Genomic DNA, 18228 nt, shown 5'->3' with positions numbered 1-18228 from the left:
ACCTATGAAATATTTAACGGCTAATGAGATTAATGTAAACGTCCCAATTCAAAAAATAATTTGAGTTAGAGCCTTATACGAGGAATGTTTTTTTTTTTTTTTTTTGCAACGCCCTGCGAGGAAGCCTAAAAAATGATCCCGCCCTTTGCACGTGCGAATGAGGTAGTGGGGTCCATCACTGGGTCACGTTCACCCACCCTTAGCCTTTACCGGATTTTGTTTATTTTCTTCTCTAAAACCGATAATGATAATGACGCGGGGTGCCTGGACCGTAGTGATAAACTACGTGGAACAACTGCATGTAGCTGAAACGTGGCAGATATGCCGCATGTCAGTTACTCGGATTAAAATCACAGCCACATCGTTTATTGATAATAAAAATTCCACGTTTGACAGACCCAAAAGGGAACACGAAATTCCCTTATTACCCCTGCTTTTCCACTTTTTAACCGAGACAAGCACGGGGTCAAGAAAAAAGATTAAAAAAAATCCCCTAAAAGGGGGAAGGATGTAAATAATAGCCGAATCTAAATCCAAAGACAAAATCTGACACCCCATGTTTTGCTAATTGGTGTACAATAAATAGCGATTTGATTCCCTCTCCCCTTTTCATTATAAACAAAGTCTGCCCTCGACTTTCTCTCAAAACCAGTCGCCACCTATATCTGTGTTTATCTTTTTTTTGTTTTACAAGCTCATCAATCCCTCCCTTGTTCTCTCCTGCTTCAGAGCCAAAGACCCTCTCTCTCTTTTCCCTCTATCCAGCCCTTTTCCCCTCTATATTATTCCCAAAGCGATTTACGTTGAAGCACAAGAATAAATATAGCCTACCGTTTTAGCTTTTTTGTTTTTTATCAATGGCGGTTGAAGCTCCGCATATTAACCCTTTCCCTACTCAGTTAATCACCAACAGGTTCTTATTATTATTTGAAATGGGTTTATTTTGTTTTCAAGCTCCTTTCTTTGGCTTTCATTTTATTTACATGAAGTTTTGATTTTGTTTGCAGCAGAGATTTTCTGAAAACAAATCAAGGGAGTGGCAATATATGTGGTACCCAGATGGATGCTTGTGTTCCTTTGGTTGGTTCGATGCAACAGGATTCACAGCTTTTCCCATTGAATCAGCCCTTTTTTTGTGATCCGATTTCTGCCAAAACTTCAATCAACAAAGTTGATAGCGGCCTTAAATATAACATGAATATCCCAGTCTCATCAACAAGAAAAAGGCCCAGAGATTCGTTTGTCAATGGCCTTGATTCATATCCCGTCTCTCAGAAGAGTAAACTTTCTGGATTTTCCTTTGTTATGGACGATGATGTTGTCTCCCAGATCCAACTGCAACAACAAGAAATTGAGCGTTTCATTGTTGAACACGTAAGTTTCCTTTAAAAAAGCAAATTTTCTTAATACAGCTGTTTCAATGAACGGGAAAGCAAACTTTTCTTTGTTTCCTTTAATGCTCAGTTAACAAGGCAATTTACTGATATCAACATTTTTGCATTTATTACAGACTGAAAAAGTGAGGTTTGAACTTGAAGAAAGAAGAAAAAGCCAATCGAGAATGTTGATTAAAGCCATCCAAGAAGGGGTAATCAAGAAACTGATGGAAAAAGAAGAAGAGATGCAAAGAATGGGGAAACTAAACTGGATTCTTCAAGAAAGGGTTAAAAGCCTGTACGTGGAGAACCAACTGTGGAGAGACCTGGCACAAACAAACGAAGCCACTGCCAAGTCCTTGCGCACCAATTTAGAACAAATTCTGGTGCACGTCAGCGAGGAACGCCACGTGAGCGGTGGAGGAGCAGCTGCGTTGGCCGACGATGCGGAGTCTAGCTGTGGAAGCAGCGATGAAGGGTGGCGCAAGGTGCTACTACCGCAACCACATGTGAGTGGCGGTGGTTGTGCGGCGGTGGGGAACAATAATAGGAAGTGTAGGAAGTGCGGGGAAATGGAGTCGAGTGTGCTGTTGCTGCCATGCAGGCATCTTTGTCTCTGTACAGCTTGTGGGTCCGCTCTGGTAGGCACTTGCCCTGTTTGCGATTCTATTACCAATGCCAGAGTTCATGTTAACATGTCATGAAAAAAAAAATCTTTGTTAGATTTAATGAAAAAAAGGTGGAAAAAAAAGTGAAAATGGAACTGCATATATCTTTTCTAGAAATGATTCATAGGAAAAAAGGTTTCAGTATTAGAATCTGTTTCATCTTATTCATTATTTTTTGGGGTTAATTATGAATGCTTATGTTTTTTTCTTCTTCTTGTTTTAGCATCTTATTTTTACGATTTGGAATGGTATTCTTTTAGTAGTTTTAAGAAGGCCTGAGAAATTTCTTCCTACAGTCTTCTGGGCATTTTCTTTAGTGTATTTAGCATTAAAATATGTGAAATATGATAGAAGAGAGAAATAAGAAAAGATGTTTTGATGAATTAAAAAGAGGCTCTGCAATGAAATAAGAAGAAGGATAAGGGCATATGGGCTGACACGAGTGGGGGGAATCCTGATGACCAAACTCAAAGTAAAAATGGCAGAGTTAAGCATTATTTGATTTCTAGGGTCTAGCTTTCTGGTTATTCATTCACTCATTTAACCTTTCACCTATTATTCTGAAACTTAAAGAATCTCAAATGGAGCTGGCCACTCCCAATTAATTTCTAGCCCTCCTTTTTGCCAGGGTGGGTAACTCCAATCTCTATTTTTTTTAACTTGCAATTTTTATCCCTCCACATATAAAAATTATTAAACAGTTAAAAATATTTGATTATAAATATATATATATATATATATATATACTAGAAACCATATAAATTAAATTAAATTTTAGTAAACAATTCAATTATATTTTTAAAATAAACAATCTTTTTCTAATGACATTTTAAAATCAAACTATATTTTCTTATTATTTTTAATATAACATCATTTAATATGGTGAACACATGCGTCAAATGTTTACCATTAAAATCTCTTGAATAGTCACGTTATGCTAGATTTCTTCCAAATGTCCATACTTTCAACTACACTTTCGGCTACCATGACATAAGGCAGTAGCCAAAAGGTGTAATGAAAAATGGAGTTTGACACATATAGAGAGAAAATTGGGTTTCGTTAAATAATATATGGTTGGTAGGTAGATAATGATAGATATTTTAGTAAAATACGGGATATATCATCAAACTTTATTATGATTTTATAAGATTTAACTTCGTTAAAAAAACTGAATTAATCCAATAAAAAATATAATGGTCAGTCCAAATATTATTCAGTTGTATTAGTAAAGAAAATTTGGAATATAATATATTGATAATATTGGATAGGAAATTTTCAAAGACCGGCTAACCAAGTTGATAAGCGAACAACCAAGAAACTGGAGCTATCATATTTAGGCAAGCAAGTGTTAGTTGCCTATTCCTTTCCCATTGATTAAACCAACTCTCCTTTGAGTGAATACCATTTAACGCTATCCAACCTTGGCTTGGGGAGGTATCTACCCAACTATCCATGAGAGGTTCGGTTTCTTAGGTTTATGATTATCTTCGTTATTGGATTAAATTACAATCCTTTTATGTGTATTTTAACACATTCATGTATTTATGCTATGTTTATATCAATTTTTATTTAGTGTTGTATTTTGTAGTAATATTTGTTTATTGTATGCGTGGTTTTTAAAATTATAAGATATATAAACTGAACATTAAAATATGTGTAGTCATGCTACAGAGTTGGATCATCAATACTATATTATTTCTTAAACTACTTGTAAAAAAAAGTTGCTTAAACTACCTGATAAAGGGGTTGAATATTATACACTCAATCACTCCTAGTTATTTAATAAAAAAAATAAGATTTTTATATTATAATTTGATGCTTCAATTCTAAAACAACGTTGTTGAGATAGTTGAGTGATCAATTTGATTCAAACTCAATACAAATGAATTGAGTCAACCATTCATATCTTATTTGTTATTTTATAATAATATTTTTTTGACAGTAAAGAACAGCTAATTTTATTAAAAAATACCTAAAACTACAATGAGGTCTTACCATTAGAATAGTAAACTAACACATAATTTGGATATCCTTGTGACAAAAAAACTAGTCATTTAACATAATATATGGACCATACAATGAAAAGGTGAAAAATCTATTCAAAAACCATCGAATAACATGTATATACGAGAAGATTTGACTGCAACAACAAACGAACCACATCAGAAGATTAAACTATTGAAATACCACCGACAAATGGAAATCAGAGTCAAGCTTCATGAGAAAATCATCTATGAACACAAGTTGCGTATCCAAATCTAATACGATGGTGCAAGATATGGAAAATCAACGAGATAACAAATAAACACCATATTAAGCAGTCGTGACAGTCAAATCCAATCATGTGAAAATTAAGTGAAAAAACTATGAAAAGAACAAAAAAAAACTATCAAAATACAGAAAAAACATGGAATGAAGACATAAAAAATCGTACCATAAAAGTGATATTATTATAAATAAAAAGTAAAAATGTGATTTTAAAAAAAGATCAAAAAGCTACGACTAAGACCAAGAATGGTACCGTTTACTACTAACCAATCAAAAGTTAGAAAGAAAATATAAGAAAAGAGTGGCGCTAGAATGGAGAGAGTAATAGGGTTTTTTTTTTACAACTTTACAAAATAATATATGGCGAAAATGATTGACCTTATAAAAATTATTATAATTATATAAGTAGAGGACAATGTGGATGGCAACGGCAGTCCCATAATTAAAGTTTTGCTTCGAAAAAAGCATCGTAAAATATCAGATAAAGACAATTAGAGTTACCGACTGAAATTTCTCGAGAAAAATTGTGATAAATTTGACAATTAGAGTTGATCCATAAAGCATGGATTAATTTAATAATGATGTTTCGGGGCACATGTCGCTACCAAATTCAACCTTTTTTTTTTTACTCTTTCAGAAAAGTCTCATTGGTCACAGTGCATTTTACCCTCAATATTCTCATGCACTGGAAAGCTTCGGCGAGTTCCCAATTGATTTTTCCTTCTGTATTAGGTGGTAGGAATTTCAACATTTACGAGATGCGAGCAGACAACCACTATTTGACCGGGCAACTTTCCAAGTTTTATATATACACACACTTGGGGTGACAATACATTGAAACGAGTAAAATTAAATAATTGGTTTTTTTTAATATTTTTTAATATTTTTTATTATTAATCTAAACAAATCATTTTCATTAATCTAATGATTATAAAAATATAATATTAAGAGTTTTATATCGAGTAAATAGATATTGCCACTATACGTGTACGTATAAATAAAAAAATGAAATTTATAAATAATTTATTAGAAGAAATTCATCCAATCATCCTATAGAAAAAATGATTTTGATGTTTGAATGAGGTAGATGAAACGTTATTTCCCTCTTGAATTGGGGTTAGGTTTGATTGCATGAAAGTCGGATTTCGATGCCATTTTCAGATAAGCCTCATTGAAAATTATAAATAATAAATTATTATATAACATCGATATTAATGGATTCTCCCGATGTGACAAGTTGAACAAAATTTTGGATAAAAAAGTTAATGACTAACCAAATTTGACCCAATTCATTCATGAATAATCACGAGAATCTTAATTTTCTAGTCATGGCTGGTGAATGACAAAGAAATGGAGCTCAGAATGATGGGTAGACAACAAATGTTGGACCAAAGAAAATTGATGAAGGTGGTGCGAAGTTTTCACTCAATCACTGATTGCTCATCAGCTGCTGACCAAACCATAATTTTATTTCAAGTTGAACTTAACTTGGAAATGTCCCAATGCGCCTGTCTTCAAATGAGGTTTTTAACAAATCAAACAATCCTAATAAATAAATACATGTATTGGTTTGGTCCATATTTAATTACATAGTAATCATGGCATATGAAGTTAACATTTAACGATGGAGATTTGTTTGTTTTCAAAAATAAAAGTCAACAATTTCACTCCCTTGTCAAATTTTATTTGTTTTATGTACTTGTTCCAATCTCCCTCTGAATAAAATAAAAAAAGTCTAAGGTAAAGATTAATTTAATCATTGTATAATACTATATACCTTTAATCATAATAAGGGCTGTTATTGCAATAATGATTTATTTCACGTGATTGTGACCCCTTTTGCATGATATTAAACTATAAGTAATATTATATACGCATTCTTAATTTGAATAATCAAACGCACTATTCTTTACCAAGAATGGGTTAATATATTAGTTAATGAATTTGACATCTTCCTTTAGGAAGCACACCTTTCTGTTTACTCTTACTAAAAGAATAATTATTTTTATAGTGTTGTCAACAAAATTCATTTATTAAATTGTTTGGTTTTATTAATATCGACATGAAGATATTTTTTTATTATAAGGAAAAACATATTATATATTAAGTTTCTCGAGAAAAAAAATTGTGTTCAAATTGTAAATTTATATAATGGAGTGATTAGTTAATTAACCTGATGTGGAAAGTAAGAATACTTAATTGATTTGAATAAAAGAATTTTAAGTTAATTTAGTTGTTTATCAAATTAATTTGAGTGAAATGAAATTTAGATAAAATTCGATTGAATGAGACTTGTTTAAGAATTTTTTTTAATTCAAATTAAAACATTGTCAAATGTCAATAAGATTATTAAATTCTCACGAGTAGAATACGTATACTATAAGGTGTTTCTGCTTTCTATGAACGCTGTTAGCACACGGCGCTGTAAGGCATATGCGCTACAAGTAAACGATGGCGTAATGAAAACCTCTGGTCATTTCCCATGTCGAGATAAGTAGTTAAGGAGATTGTTGACCTAATTTATATTTTTGACTGATTATTCAATTTTCTTTTATATTATTTCTCTCTACCTCTATAAAAGTTTCAACATGCAATTGATTCATGATGTAATGATATATTCTTATTAATATTAAAATAAACTATTTTATCGTTTATTCAAAGAAATCAAACTAAAAATTTAAAATATAAATTATATTTATGAGAAAATATTTTTTAAAACATTTAAAATTACATTCTGTCGAAAATTTATGTTATCATAGTTTAAATCTAGAAATTAGGTCATCCCACATGATTTTATCAACCTTGTGATATAAAAAAAAACAAAAGCGACACATTAACCCCCACCCTATTTATTTACGTGCATTGATATTTTTTTTTTCTCGAGTTACGGACACCATTAATTATTCTGACACAAAATAGAGATCCCAGTCTCCAGGTCCATGTCTTTGATTAGGGAAACAATGGAAAATGGAGGGGAAGGGGAATTGCTCCCCAGACTTTCAAGTTGTTGTAAAGACATGGAAAGGTGTGCAATAAAGCATTCCACTTCGTAAATTTATCCATATTCCACTTTATAAAGAATCGTGGGTTCATTTGTTTAAAACGGTCCATCACCTTAAAGAAAGCTGAAGTTTGCTTCCTTTGTTCCCTCTACAACACATATAGAATCATGCTCAGGGAATATTAAAGAAAGCCTGCCATGGGTTACTTTTTAATGGCATGTAGATTTGGTAGTGTATGATATGGTGAGTAGAAGTAAAGAAGATAGATTATTATTCCATTTTAAAACAGTCAAAAAACCTAATTGAAGTGTTAGAAAAGCTGGGATAACACATCAGATTCTCCCACTAAAGAATATAGTTCACTCTTTGCATAGCCTAGACAACCCTTGGGTCGTTTCCAAATTCATTAATGGGATTTTGAAGCATATATATCAAAGGTGTTTAGTGCAGATCAACCTAACACCCAACTTCTAACTAAACATGTGTCCATCCTAAAGAAGTTGTGAATCCGCCACTGCCTTGATTCACTGTTTAGTTCTTGGGCTCTCAAAACGCTGAATAACAAGGGGGCATGTGGTCCAAGCCCAATTCTCTGAAGCCTAGCCATCATGGGAAAACTTAAGTTGGCCCAGCTAAAAGGCCTATTGATGTGATGATCTATATTAGAAGCCAGGCCGATCTAATCGAAACATGGGCTTGATTCCAACAGAGTTGTGGTTGTGGGTGTTTTCGGCTGAAAGGGCCATCCAAAAAATATTTTACAAAATAGGACACAAACACTTTTATTTTGGGAACTACGGTATTTTCTATAGTACATGAAACTCATCATGTCAAGGTAATGAGTTTCAATAAAAATATTTTTTATTCAAACTTATTATCTCGATGTGATAAATTTTAATTAAAAAATATATTTTATTAGAACTCGTCACCTCAAAGTGATGATGAGTTTGAATAAAAAAATATTTTTATTAGAATTAATCATCTCAACGTTACAAGTTCCATGAATATTGTAGAAAATACCGTAGATTCCAAAATAAAAAATTGGATACGTTAATAAGCTAAATAAAAAACTTTGATGTCCTAACGGGCCTAAAAAAACATGTGGTTGTGGCTGGTGTGGAATGGCCCAAGCCTAGCTGTTACGTTTTTGATGGGGACTTGTTGGACCATTCATTTGATGTATCAGTATCACCCTCTCCGTGAAAATGATGTTTATCTATTCCTAAATTTTGACGCAACGTGTGCAAACGTACACCTAATCACCCCTGATTTTAGTCTAAGATTACTTATTTCGATAGAATAATTAGATATGCGTTCTATTTTTTATATCTGTTTTTAAAAAAATGGTATATATATTTTAAAAACTATAACCGATTTTTACTCCATCTTTTTTTCCTTATTTATAATTTATATTAATTTTATTGATCGATCTATTTTTTTAATTTTGTTTAACCGATAGCGGAATCGGTTTGATGTTAGTTGTCACCCATCGATTATATTTTTTTTCTTTGTTTTTTGTTTAGTTTTAATAAGAATAATTACGTGTTTATAACATGTTATTTGTTTTTGTGGCATGTTTTTCTCTGCCTTTTGATAGCTTACGTTTTTTGTCGTTTTCGTTTATCTTTTTTTCTTAAGGTTGGATTTGACATCACCACGACTGAATTTTCATGCTTTAGACTCTCGTATTGATTTGGATATGGATAGTTATCTCACGTTGTTTGACTCCGATTTGCGATTTGTTGGTGATCTTTTAGTAGTTTCATCCCCTTTTATAGTTTGTTTGTCAATACAATCATATTTCTTCGTATATTTATCTATTCGAGCATTGGTTAGGTTTTTAACCTTTTTCCTTTTATGATCATTGTGTGATATAGATTGCTAGTTTTTGTGTCAATTATTATAAAAAAATGTCCTAATTATAATTTAGTTTACATTTATAGTTATGCTAGTAAATCTTCATTTTAATTCTAACATTTTTTAATTTTAATAAAAATAACGATTTTTATTTAAAAATATATATATTTCGGTATAAAAGAAAAACCCTTAATTTTTGGTTCAATTTTGCAAAACAAGTGGTATATTTATTCTTGTTTTATGGACAGATGGACTGCAATCCAGTCAAACAATGAGTTGATTTATAATATTGTATTTAAGATTTTAATTTTATTAATACCACATATTGGGTTGGTGTTTATGATATCAATAAAAATTAAAAAAAAATAAGGCACAGATTACCAGACAAATAATGATGGACTCATTTTTCAACCTGCTTCAGTTCCTTTTGCTGATTTAATTTATTCAATTATTCCCATAGAATATAAATAAAATATTGAAATTTGTGCTTGGAGTCTAAAATGTCAAAACAATCACTAATTTTTCTCAACTAAACTGACAAAACCCCATGTGCATAGATTTCTCAAGCCTATGTTTTCTCTTCCTGACAAAGAATCTTGCCTTGTTTATTGCATCATCCAATAGTATTTCTTCAATAATTTTATTAAATGAATGAAATATTATTTTAATAAAGTTTTCTTCTGGTAGGGTAAACCTCTGTCATTCTTGTTGCTCCAAAATATAAGTATTTGATTACGACGAATTAAAATAAAAAATGACAACAGTTAATTTTTCTAACTCCTACTTCTCACTGTCAAAGTTTTCTATGTAGCAGTTAATTTTTTACAGCGGCACCTCCTATCATTTTGCTTATTTTTCCCGTTCGTTCTTTATTTTCTTATTCATTATTAATATTAACTTAGTTTAATAATAAAATTTCTCTTTGCCCTTTTTGATAAAGAATATCATAGCTACCGGTATGTGTGAACTTCCGGTGCAAGTTGTTAACTTGGTTTCTTCTCGATCTACTCTTTTACATGAATCCATGGTTTGTTGCGTTCTTGATGTTTGGCTCCTCTGTTCGTTTGTACAAGGCGATTTGTTAGTTATCGCATATATGTACCGGATGAGATTGTCGTTAAGGGTATATCACTTTTTTCTGTTGATCATTTTTGTTATTCTTTAAGTTTCTCTTCTCTATGTTTGATGCTTGGAGCCGTTGGTGTGATTAGTTTATTTACGTCGTTGCTTCACTTGTTAATATTTTTGTTTATCAGGTTATGATCATTGTTATATTTTATTTATGATAGTAATGACTATATTTGTTCAATCTGTAACTGACAAGACGTTTATTGATACGACTTTTGATAAATTAAATATCTTATTATTTTCAACAACAAAAAAACATAGTTATACATTGTAAAAATGAACATGAACAAGGTGAGCTAATAACATGTTGGTTTATCTTAACTAGTTAGCTTAATCATTTGATAAGAAAAAATATAAAGATTATATTTAAATATTTATGAGAATATATTAAATTATTGTGAGATTTTGAATTTTGGATGTTTTAATAAAAAAGTGATAAAGGAACAATTAAAAATATTCATCTTTTTTAAACACATATTAAACATAATTATGAAAATATGATATTGTAAATATATATAAAAAACACGTCTATTGATTTTTCAACAAGTGTTTGTATACTTGAAATTGGTTTCTATTGCACGAACTACCTCAATGATTAAAGAAATAGTTATTATTCTTAGAATTTATAGATTTAAACACTTGTGATTAAGGGTGTTCAATCAGTTAATTCGATCACCGACTTAACTGAATAACTATTAATTGAATTAACCGATTATTTTATTTAATTGTTAATCGAACCAATCATTTTTAAAATATTTTAACTGAGCCAAATTAAGTTCAGTTAATTTCGTTGGTTAAAATTTATAAATAATACATATTATATATTGAATATTTAATATTGTCAGTTAATTCAGTTAAAACCAAAGTTTAAACATCCTAAAGTTAAATAATATATATAATATATTAAATATTTAATAATTTCAATTAATTCTATTAATCAATTAATTAATTGATTTCTATCGATAATTGAAATTTAAAAAATATTAATCATTAACCGATTGAATCCAAAATTAATCAACCGATTAATTAAAAAAATCAATTCGATCAGGTAATTCAATTTTAACTGAATTATGACATCTACCAGTGATTATATGAGTCTAATGTATTTAATTATTTATTATCAAATAATTAAGAGCCTTTAAAAGACAATGATATTTATAATTGCCTATATTAATAAAAAAATGATTACTATTACTTGTAAAAAATGGTTCCAATTATTAATTTTATTTTAGTTCTTAAAAATCAAACACAGACAATCATCCACAACTACTGATGATTAAAACTCCCCACTACAATTTTCTTGTCAAATTTATTAACATTTGAACAGAACGTTAATCATTAAATATTATAACGTTTTAAATAATTTTTCCACAATCCTATAGCCGTAATTTTTATTTCAAAAGACAACACTTCACCGATAAAAGCTTCTAATTTCATTAGGAGGATCGAGTAATGTGGGCTTCGTTGGTCAAATAATTCAAATGAGATTTTTTTTTAATTTTTTAAAAATATTTTTAAAAATTTAAGAACAAAATAATAATAAAATATATAATAATTTAATTTTTTAAAGAATTTATTTTCTTAATCCGATTCTCTTAAAATTATACATAAATTTATATAATAATAATAATTTTATTGAATCAATAACCAATTGATCTAGTGAGATAAGACACTAGATTCTACAAGTAAGGTTAGTGGTTTAAAATAGGCTTAAACGTAAAAAAAAGTGTCAAATGTTATGTCTTTTTTTCTAGTTTGGTGTCTAACGTTTTTTTTTCGTTATAGTTTAATTTATTCTATAACTTAGTTTGGGTCTGACCGTGACGTACCACTAATTCTGACCATTAAATGCCATCAACCATTTATTTAATATTAAAAATGAATTTTATAAATAAAATAATAATAATAAATTAATTAATTCCCTCTCTTCCCCGTCACTCTGCAACATCCCTCCATGGCTCAACTTGCCCGACTGTTATTTCTCCTTTTCATACTTCAATGCTCTCCGATTGAACCTCGAAACCTCCATAAACAATGAATCATTTCACTGCAGTAACCTCAAAACCTTTTAATACACACAAAACTTTGCTAGTATGGTTACAGACTGTTAGTTCGACCATGATCAGTTTGTCGGTGACTCAACCACAATTATCGAAAACGAAGTGCTGCCATAATTATTCGGTTCGACCTCCCACACACGAGCCCCGACGATGGGAACGAATTAAACGTCCGACGGTAGCATAGCAAGAATAACGACAACCCACATGTGTGAAACCAATGTTGTCGAACGATGGTAGCAGCCCCCCAACAAGAAAGAACACACCGGTTTAACTCTTCCCCACGAAGCCACCGTCGAACGACCACGAGCTCGGAGTGTGGTGATGGCGTAACTCACGATTTTATTACCGAGAAAAAGTGAATGATGATCACAACGTTGGAATGATGAGGCGATGGATGGCTTTACAAGTAATGAACCACTAACGTGAATGGCGTTATCCCTTTTGAAAGATGGGAACGATGCACGATGGAAAAAGGAAAACAATTAAAGAATAATGGCTTAACCGGTGATGAACCATTGTTACTCCATTGATGAATTTTAGTGCTTCTTTGGTGGAGTTTCAGCTTTTATTCCATGCTAATAAAACTCGACCTTGGTCATCAATGGAGTTAAAAGCTTCACCAGTGATGAACCATTATTACTCCAATGCTTCCCGTGGTCGGCCGGTTGCCAATCAAATTTTAATCCCGACGACTACTAGACCGATTGCATGGGAAGAGAGTGAATGGGAAGAGAGGGAAGAGGAGAAACAAATGGAAGATGAGAGGGAAAATCATTTTTTGTTTTGGTTTGGGGAAAATGAGACGAAAGATAAGAAAGAGAAAGAAAATAATTTTTTAATATTAAAAAATACCACATGACATTTAACGGTCGAAATTAATAGTCTGTCACGGTCAAATCCAAACCGTGTTACGGAATGAAAACGTTAGACACTAAACTATAACGAAAAAAACATTAGACACCAAACTAAAAAAAGACATACGTTGGACACCTTTTTGATGTTTAAACCTTTAAAATATGACGTTTGTGAATGAAACATATTGAGTTGAGAAGATTACTTTCACCTTTGTAAACTCGATCCAATTTAATTAATTAATACATTAAATATTGACAACGACAGAAGTAAAGACGGACTACTGGGGGCCAAGCCCCCAAACTTTTAAAAAATTACAATTTATACTCTTGAATTTTTCAAAAAATTTAATTTAATCCCTAAATTTTTTAGAAATTCATATTAAACTTCAATTTTTTTGAATATTCTTAATTAGATCCATCTCATAAATTTTAAAAATTCTCATTAAGATTATCAATATTTCAAAAAATTTAGTTAGACTTATTTTTAAAAAAAATTTAATCTAAACCTTGAAACATTTTAAAGTTTTAAGTTGCCCCAAACTCTATCACCAAATTCCGACACTGAATATTGACGATTATAAAAAAATAATTTTATCAAAACATAATAATATTCAATTTTTAAAAATATAAAACCACTAAAAAATTGAGGCAAGAGGGCATTTTCTATTCCGTCATAAAAAAAAAAGAGGTCAAAGAGGTTTGAGAGAGATACATGCGACGTTATTGAGAACTGTAAAAGTTAATCTGTATCTAATAAGTTAAGGGGAAAAAAAATAAAAGAACATCAGCAAAGCCAAAAAAGACATAAAAAAGAGGTATTTCCTTTCCTCTGACGCCATTTCACACCAAAACAAATCGCTACTCTTTTCTTTCGAAATAATGATTCTTCCTTGGTCCTAATTCCCAGCATAATAACTAAATAAAAGCCTACATTTCTTTTTTAATTCTCTGAAAGAAAAAAAGATCAACGAGAAGTTAGAAAACAGAGCTCAAAACATGGAAAGAACAAACACAAGGGAAATAAATGAATAAAGTCGTAAACAAATAGAGCCGACTCCATCTACTCTCTATCAAAGCTTTGATCTTCCGTTTCAAAGGTAACTCTCTTCCCCCATTTATGTAAGCTACCTTCTGATTTCAATTCTTTTAGTTTAGTTTTTCTCTCTTCATAGTTTGAAGCTTCATTATAATTAAATATTCTTCTTTCCTTGCTTGTCAGAAATTAGGGCTTTTAATAATATCCGTTCACATGACAGCAAATAAATTCTCATTCCAGATAGGGTTCCGATACATGGTATGGAAGTTTCATTTCATTTGACTGATACGCTTTTATTTATTTCTTTATCTTGTATAATATATTCTCCTATTTAGTTTTGCGGAAAATAAACAAGGGATTGATTTTTCAACATTTTTTCTTCTTTTTTTCAGTTCTGGGGTCAATAGATTACTGAAGTTGGTTCCTTTGAAAGTGTCAAGTTTTTATTATTTTGGTCACAGCTTGGAGCTTTGAATTGTTCTGTTGATGGGTTTTTTTAGATTCTGATTTGGAATCAGGAACTAGAAAATCAACCTTTTTTGTGTTTTCGGCTGTATTGTGGTGCTAAAGTCTGGGTTCTTGGTCAATTTCCTTGATTGGTTCTTTGTATTTTGTTGTAGAAAAATGAGCTAGAAAATATCACTTTTGTCCCCCCCCCCAAAAAAATGGCATGCAAATTGAGATGCATTTTTTTTTATCCTAAATGGTTTGGCTTAGGTTTGGATATCGGTAATTACTTGAAGTGTGAAGAGTAGCAGAGTCTGGTTCGATTATTTGGAGGAGTTGGGCCTTGAAAAATGGAGGATCAAGAAGCTTTACCTGATGATATTTCTGTACCCTTGGTAAGGGGAGTTAAAGCAGAAGAAGATGACGATGACTTTCAGAGCTGCTGTGAAGATGATGAGGTATGGAAGGAAACTGAAGAGGTGGTAAAGGAAGAAGAAAAGAAAGAGCTTGATGAATTTTTAGTGGAGATGTTCTTCAAGGGCATCTCTTTAGCTGAAACTGGAGACTCCAGTTCTGGGTTTTCTGGAATTGGGGTGGTTATGGAGAGATCAGACAATAGAGCTGTTATTCAAGTGCAGAAAAAGCTCGACTTCTATGTGGAGGAATCTGTGGCTGATTATTTAGCCTTAATTGATGGGTTGACAGAGGCTATGCAGAACAAGATTTGTCGTGTGTATGCCTTTACTGATTCCACATTGCTATATGATCAGGTCAGTGAATAACAACGGTTTGGCATCCTTGTGATGTTCTTTGATATCATCCTTATATTAATCCAAATACTTTCATGTTATACCTTGAACTAGCTTTACTGACTTGAACTTCTGACAGATTACATGTGAGGACAAACCCGATAATCCACTTTTGGTGGCTCTACGGGAAAGAATCTTGGAACATTCCCGTAATTTGGAAGAGTTCGTTCTGAAACTTGTTCCAAGCGCCAATCTTTTGAGGCCATTGCAGCTAGCACAAGTAGCAATTGGAGTTGTTTCTTCTCCTGCCAAGGGAGATAAATCATTTCAGAATTGTTCCATTTGCCGTGAGGACAAGCCATCTTTGATGATGATTACCATGAAGTGTTCCCATATATTCTGTTCCCATTGTATGAGAACATATGTAGATGGTAAACTGCAGTCGTCCCAAGTCCCAATCAGGTGCCCTCAGTTAAGATGCAAATATTACATCTCCACCGCTGAGTGTAAATCATTTCTTCCGCTTGCTTCCTACGAGTCTTTTGAAAGAGCCCAGGCAGAAGCAAATGTTCTTCACTCAGATGGAATATACTGTCCTTATCCAAATTGTTCTGTCTTGCTTGATCCTCGTGAATGCTTATCAACTGGGACAAGTTCATCTAGTCAATCAGATAATAGTTGTGTTGAGTGCCCTGTTTGCCAAAGGTTTATATGCATGAAATGTGGAGTTCCATGGCATTCATCAATGAGTTGTGAAGTGTATCGGAACCTCCCTCTTGAGGAAAGAGATGCTGCAGACATCACCTTGCATCTCTTGGCACAAAACAAGAGGTGGAGGCGGTGCCAGCAGTGCCGTAGGATGATTGAACTTGCTCAAGGTTGCTATCACATGACATGCTGGTAAGTCTATCATCTTGTAATTGTACTTTGGTTATTAGATGTTGGAATTTTTATTAAAGAATGGTCATGCCAAACATTGACAGTTCACAAAAGAAATAAGTCAATGCCTACCTCCTTGCTTTTGATTTTTATATTGGTTGCAATTTTCTTGTTTGCTACTCCGGGAGAATTTTAATTGCAACACCCGAATCTGGACATAGGCCATGGAGCTTGTAAAAATTGAAATCGTGGTTTTTGTTTTCTGCAGTGGCAATATCGTTTGCTAAGTCCCCTTTGATTAGACTATTTTTATGGGAACTTGGTTGGGAATTCTTACATGATCTTTTCTGGTGGGAGGGTTTCAATATTTGGACTTAAAACTTTGTTGTGTATGTTTGGGCTATTCTTTGTCCAATGATACAACCAAGTCATCCAAGAGCATAATTGGTTTGCTTCGATCATACAGTTCGATTTGCTTGTTTCCAGCTCATGTTTGTCCCTATGTATCCTTATGTAAATAGGTGTAATTGTATGTTTTGTTCACAAGTGCTACTTAGGTGTATATGACTTTGGTTTTATATTGGTTTGAGGTTCAGTTAGGTTCATGTCTCCTTTTTCAGGTGTGGGCACGAGTTCTGTTATTCTTGCGGTGCTGAGTACAGGGATAGTCAGCAGACCTGTCAATGTGCCTTTTGGGACGAAGACAACTATGAAGGATTGGTCACCCATTCTGTCCTCGAGTCGGAACAATGGGCTTGGGAGACTTTCAATTCACTCCCAATGATCATGGATGCATACTCAGACCAAGAAAGATCACAGCTGGCACTAATCCAAAGATTCCTTGCTGGGGGTTTCAGTCTTAGTGACCATAATCCATATCAATCCCCACCCCGCTGTACAGATTCCTATGTCGATGCCATGAAAGACCTCCGTCAGTTTCCTTGGCTCGAGAGATTTGTCTCTGTAATAAGTGACAACTACTATGAAGACTATATCCAATGAAGCCAGTGTGGATGATCTCAATGTTAGGTAATAAGTTGCTTTTCAGTTCAACAAGGTTTACAAGAGAGACAGTTTCTCACTCTATTGGCTCTGTTTTTCATTTACACAAATTTCTTTAGATTAGTCACCCCACCCTCTTATGTGGTTCTTGTTGGTCATTAACTACATGCGGGAGGCCTTGGCTTAAGAGCGGGGGAAGATTATGTGCATGATGCTTTCTTCTTGAAAGGAAAAGAAAGAATAGGGTAAACATTTATTGATATCATCAAATTGAAAGGAAGTTGAAACAAATCATTTTAACCGTTTTAGTTTCTCGACTAGATAATGAGTATGTTATTTCCCACTTCAAAAATTTAAAGTATAGTCTTCTAGTTCCAGAGATGGAAAAGTTAATTGTGACATGAATTGCTATGTTGGTTTTAGCAGGACCTTATTTCAATTTCTTCCATCATAAGTGTCGAGTTTAGAGCCAATGGTGTGGTTGAACTCTAGGGTTCCAACATCCCCGGTGGCAGCTGCTGGCCAATTGTATTTGAACCGGGGTTGTTAATAACAGAACAATTTTGTGGTCGTACAGGTCTCATTTAGCAAAGAAAACCAAATAGCTGTATTTTATATAATACAGTTTTGTATTTGGTGGTTCATGCATATTTAAAAGCATTCACCGAACTTCACATGGAACATCCGCTGTACCACGTTGCTCAAAAGTCGACATCTACAATTGGGGTGCCACCGGCCATCCATATTAAAAGTTTACAATTGGGCCTTCACTTGTTCTGCATGACTTGTTAAAGGCCACGTAACTACGTGGACAAACTGATATAATTGCATGTTTAGCATCTAAAAAAGAGCCTGGAATTCAGCATGAGTTTTTTTTAACCTCCTAGATTTGATTTATTAAT

The 18228-nt window shown here is 32.5% G+C and overlaps 2 protein-coding genes across 4 annotated transcripts; both read left to right on the top strand.

Moving 5' to 3' along the window:
- Positions 1 to 594: 594 nt before the first annotated feature.
- Positions 595 to 2227, top strand: LOC120131673 (BOI-related E3 ubiquitin-protein ligase 1-like). 2 transcript variants are annotated; one of them, XM_039148609.1, is made up of 3 exons: positions 595 to 913; positions 1011 to 1374; positions 1511 to 2227. In XM_039148609.1, exons 1-3 carry the CDS (start codon positions 858 to 860, stop codon positions 2078 to 2080), a joined length of 990 nt encoding a protein of 329 aa, XP_039004540.1. In that variant the 5' UTR covers positions 595 to 857; the 3' UTR covers positions 2081 to 2227. The 2 variants fall into 2 exon arrangements, with proteins under 2 accessions (XP_039004540.1, XP_039004539.1); XM_039148608.1 differs by having other exon boundaries at positions 1008 to 1374.
- An 11882-nt stretch (positions 2228 to 14109) lies between these two features.
- LOC120131645 (E3 ubiquitin-protein ligase arih1-like) lies at positions 14110 to 17429 on the top strand. 2 transcript variants are annotated; one of them, XM_039148594.1, is made up of 5 exons: positions 14110 to 14310; positions 14433 to 14507; positions 14967 to 15466; positions 15585 to 16345; positions 16945 to 17429. In XM_039148594.1, exons 3-5 carry the CDS (start codon positions 15047 to 15049, stop codon positions 17324 to 17326), a joined length of 1563 nt encoding a protein of 520 aa, XP_039004525.1. In that variant the 5' UTR covers positions 14110 to 14310; positions 14433 to 14507; positions 14967 to 15046; the 3' UTR covers positions 17327 to 17429. The 2 variants fall into 2 exon arrangements, with proteins under 2 accessions (XP_039004525.1, XP_039004526.1); XM_039148595.1 differs by lacking the exon at positions 14433 to 14507 and having other exon boundaries at positions 14111 to 14310.
- Positions 17430 to 18228: the final 799 nt, after the last annotated feature.

The sequence above is a fragment of the Hibiscus syriacus genome, unplaced genomic scaffold, assembly GCF_006381635.1.
Source record: "Hibiscus syriacus cultivar Baekdansim isolate YM2019G1 unplaced genomic scaffold, ASM638163v2 tig00110556_pilon, whole genome shotgun sequence".
Taxonomy (NCBI): Eukaryota; Viridiplantae; Streptophyta; class Magnoliopsida; order Malvales; family Malvaceae; genus Hibiscus; species Hibiscus syriacus.
This window is presented reverse-complemented; position numbering and strand designations above follow the sequence as displayed.

What these genes read in the sequence shown, in the direction of transcription:
- LOC120131673 (XM_039148608.1), top strand. Translation starts at nt 858, where the DNA reads ATGGCGGTTGAAGCTCCGCATATTAACCCTTTCCCTACTCAGTTAATC. An exon ending in ACTCAGTTAATCACCAACAG is followed by an intron (nt 914 to 1,007) that starts GTTCTTATTATT and finishes TTTTGTTTGCAG; the next exon opens with CAGAGATTTTCTGAAAACAA. An exon ending in AGCGTTTCATTGTTGAACAC is followed by an intron (nt 1,375 to 1,510) that starts GTAAGTTTCCTT and finishes CATTTATTACAG; the next exon opens with ACTGAAAAAGTGAGGTTTGA.
- LOC120131645 (XM_039148594.1), top strand. Translation starts at nt 15,047, where the DNA reads ATGGAGGATCAAGAAGCTTTACCTGATGATATTTCTGTACCCTTGGTA. An exon ending in CCACATTGCTATATGATCAG is followed by an intron (nt 15,467 to 15,584) that starts GTCAGTGAATAA and finishes AACTTCTGACAG; the next exon opens with ATTACATGTGAGGACAAACC. An exon ending in TGCTATCACATGACATGCTG is followed by an intron (nt 16,346 to 16,944) that starts GTAAGTCTATCA and finishes CTCCTTTTTCAG; the next exon opens with GTGTGGGCACGAGTTCTGTT.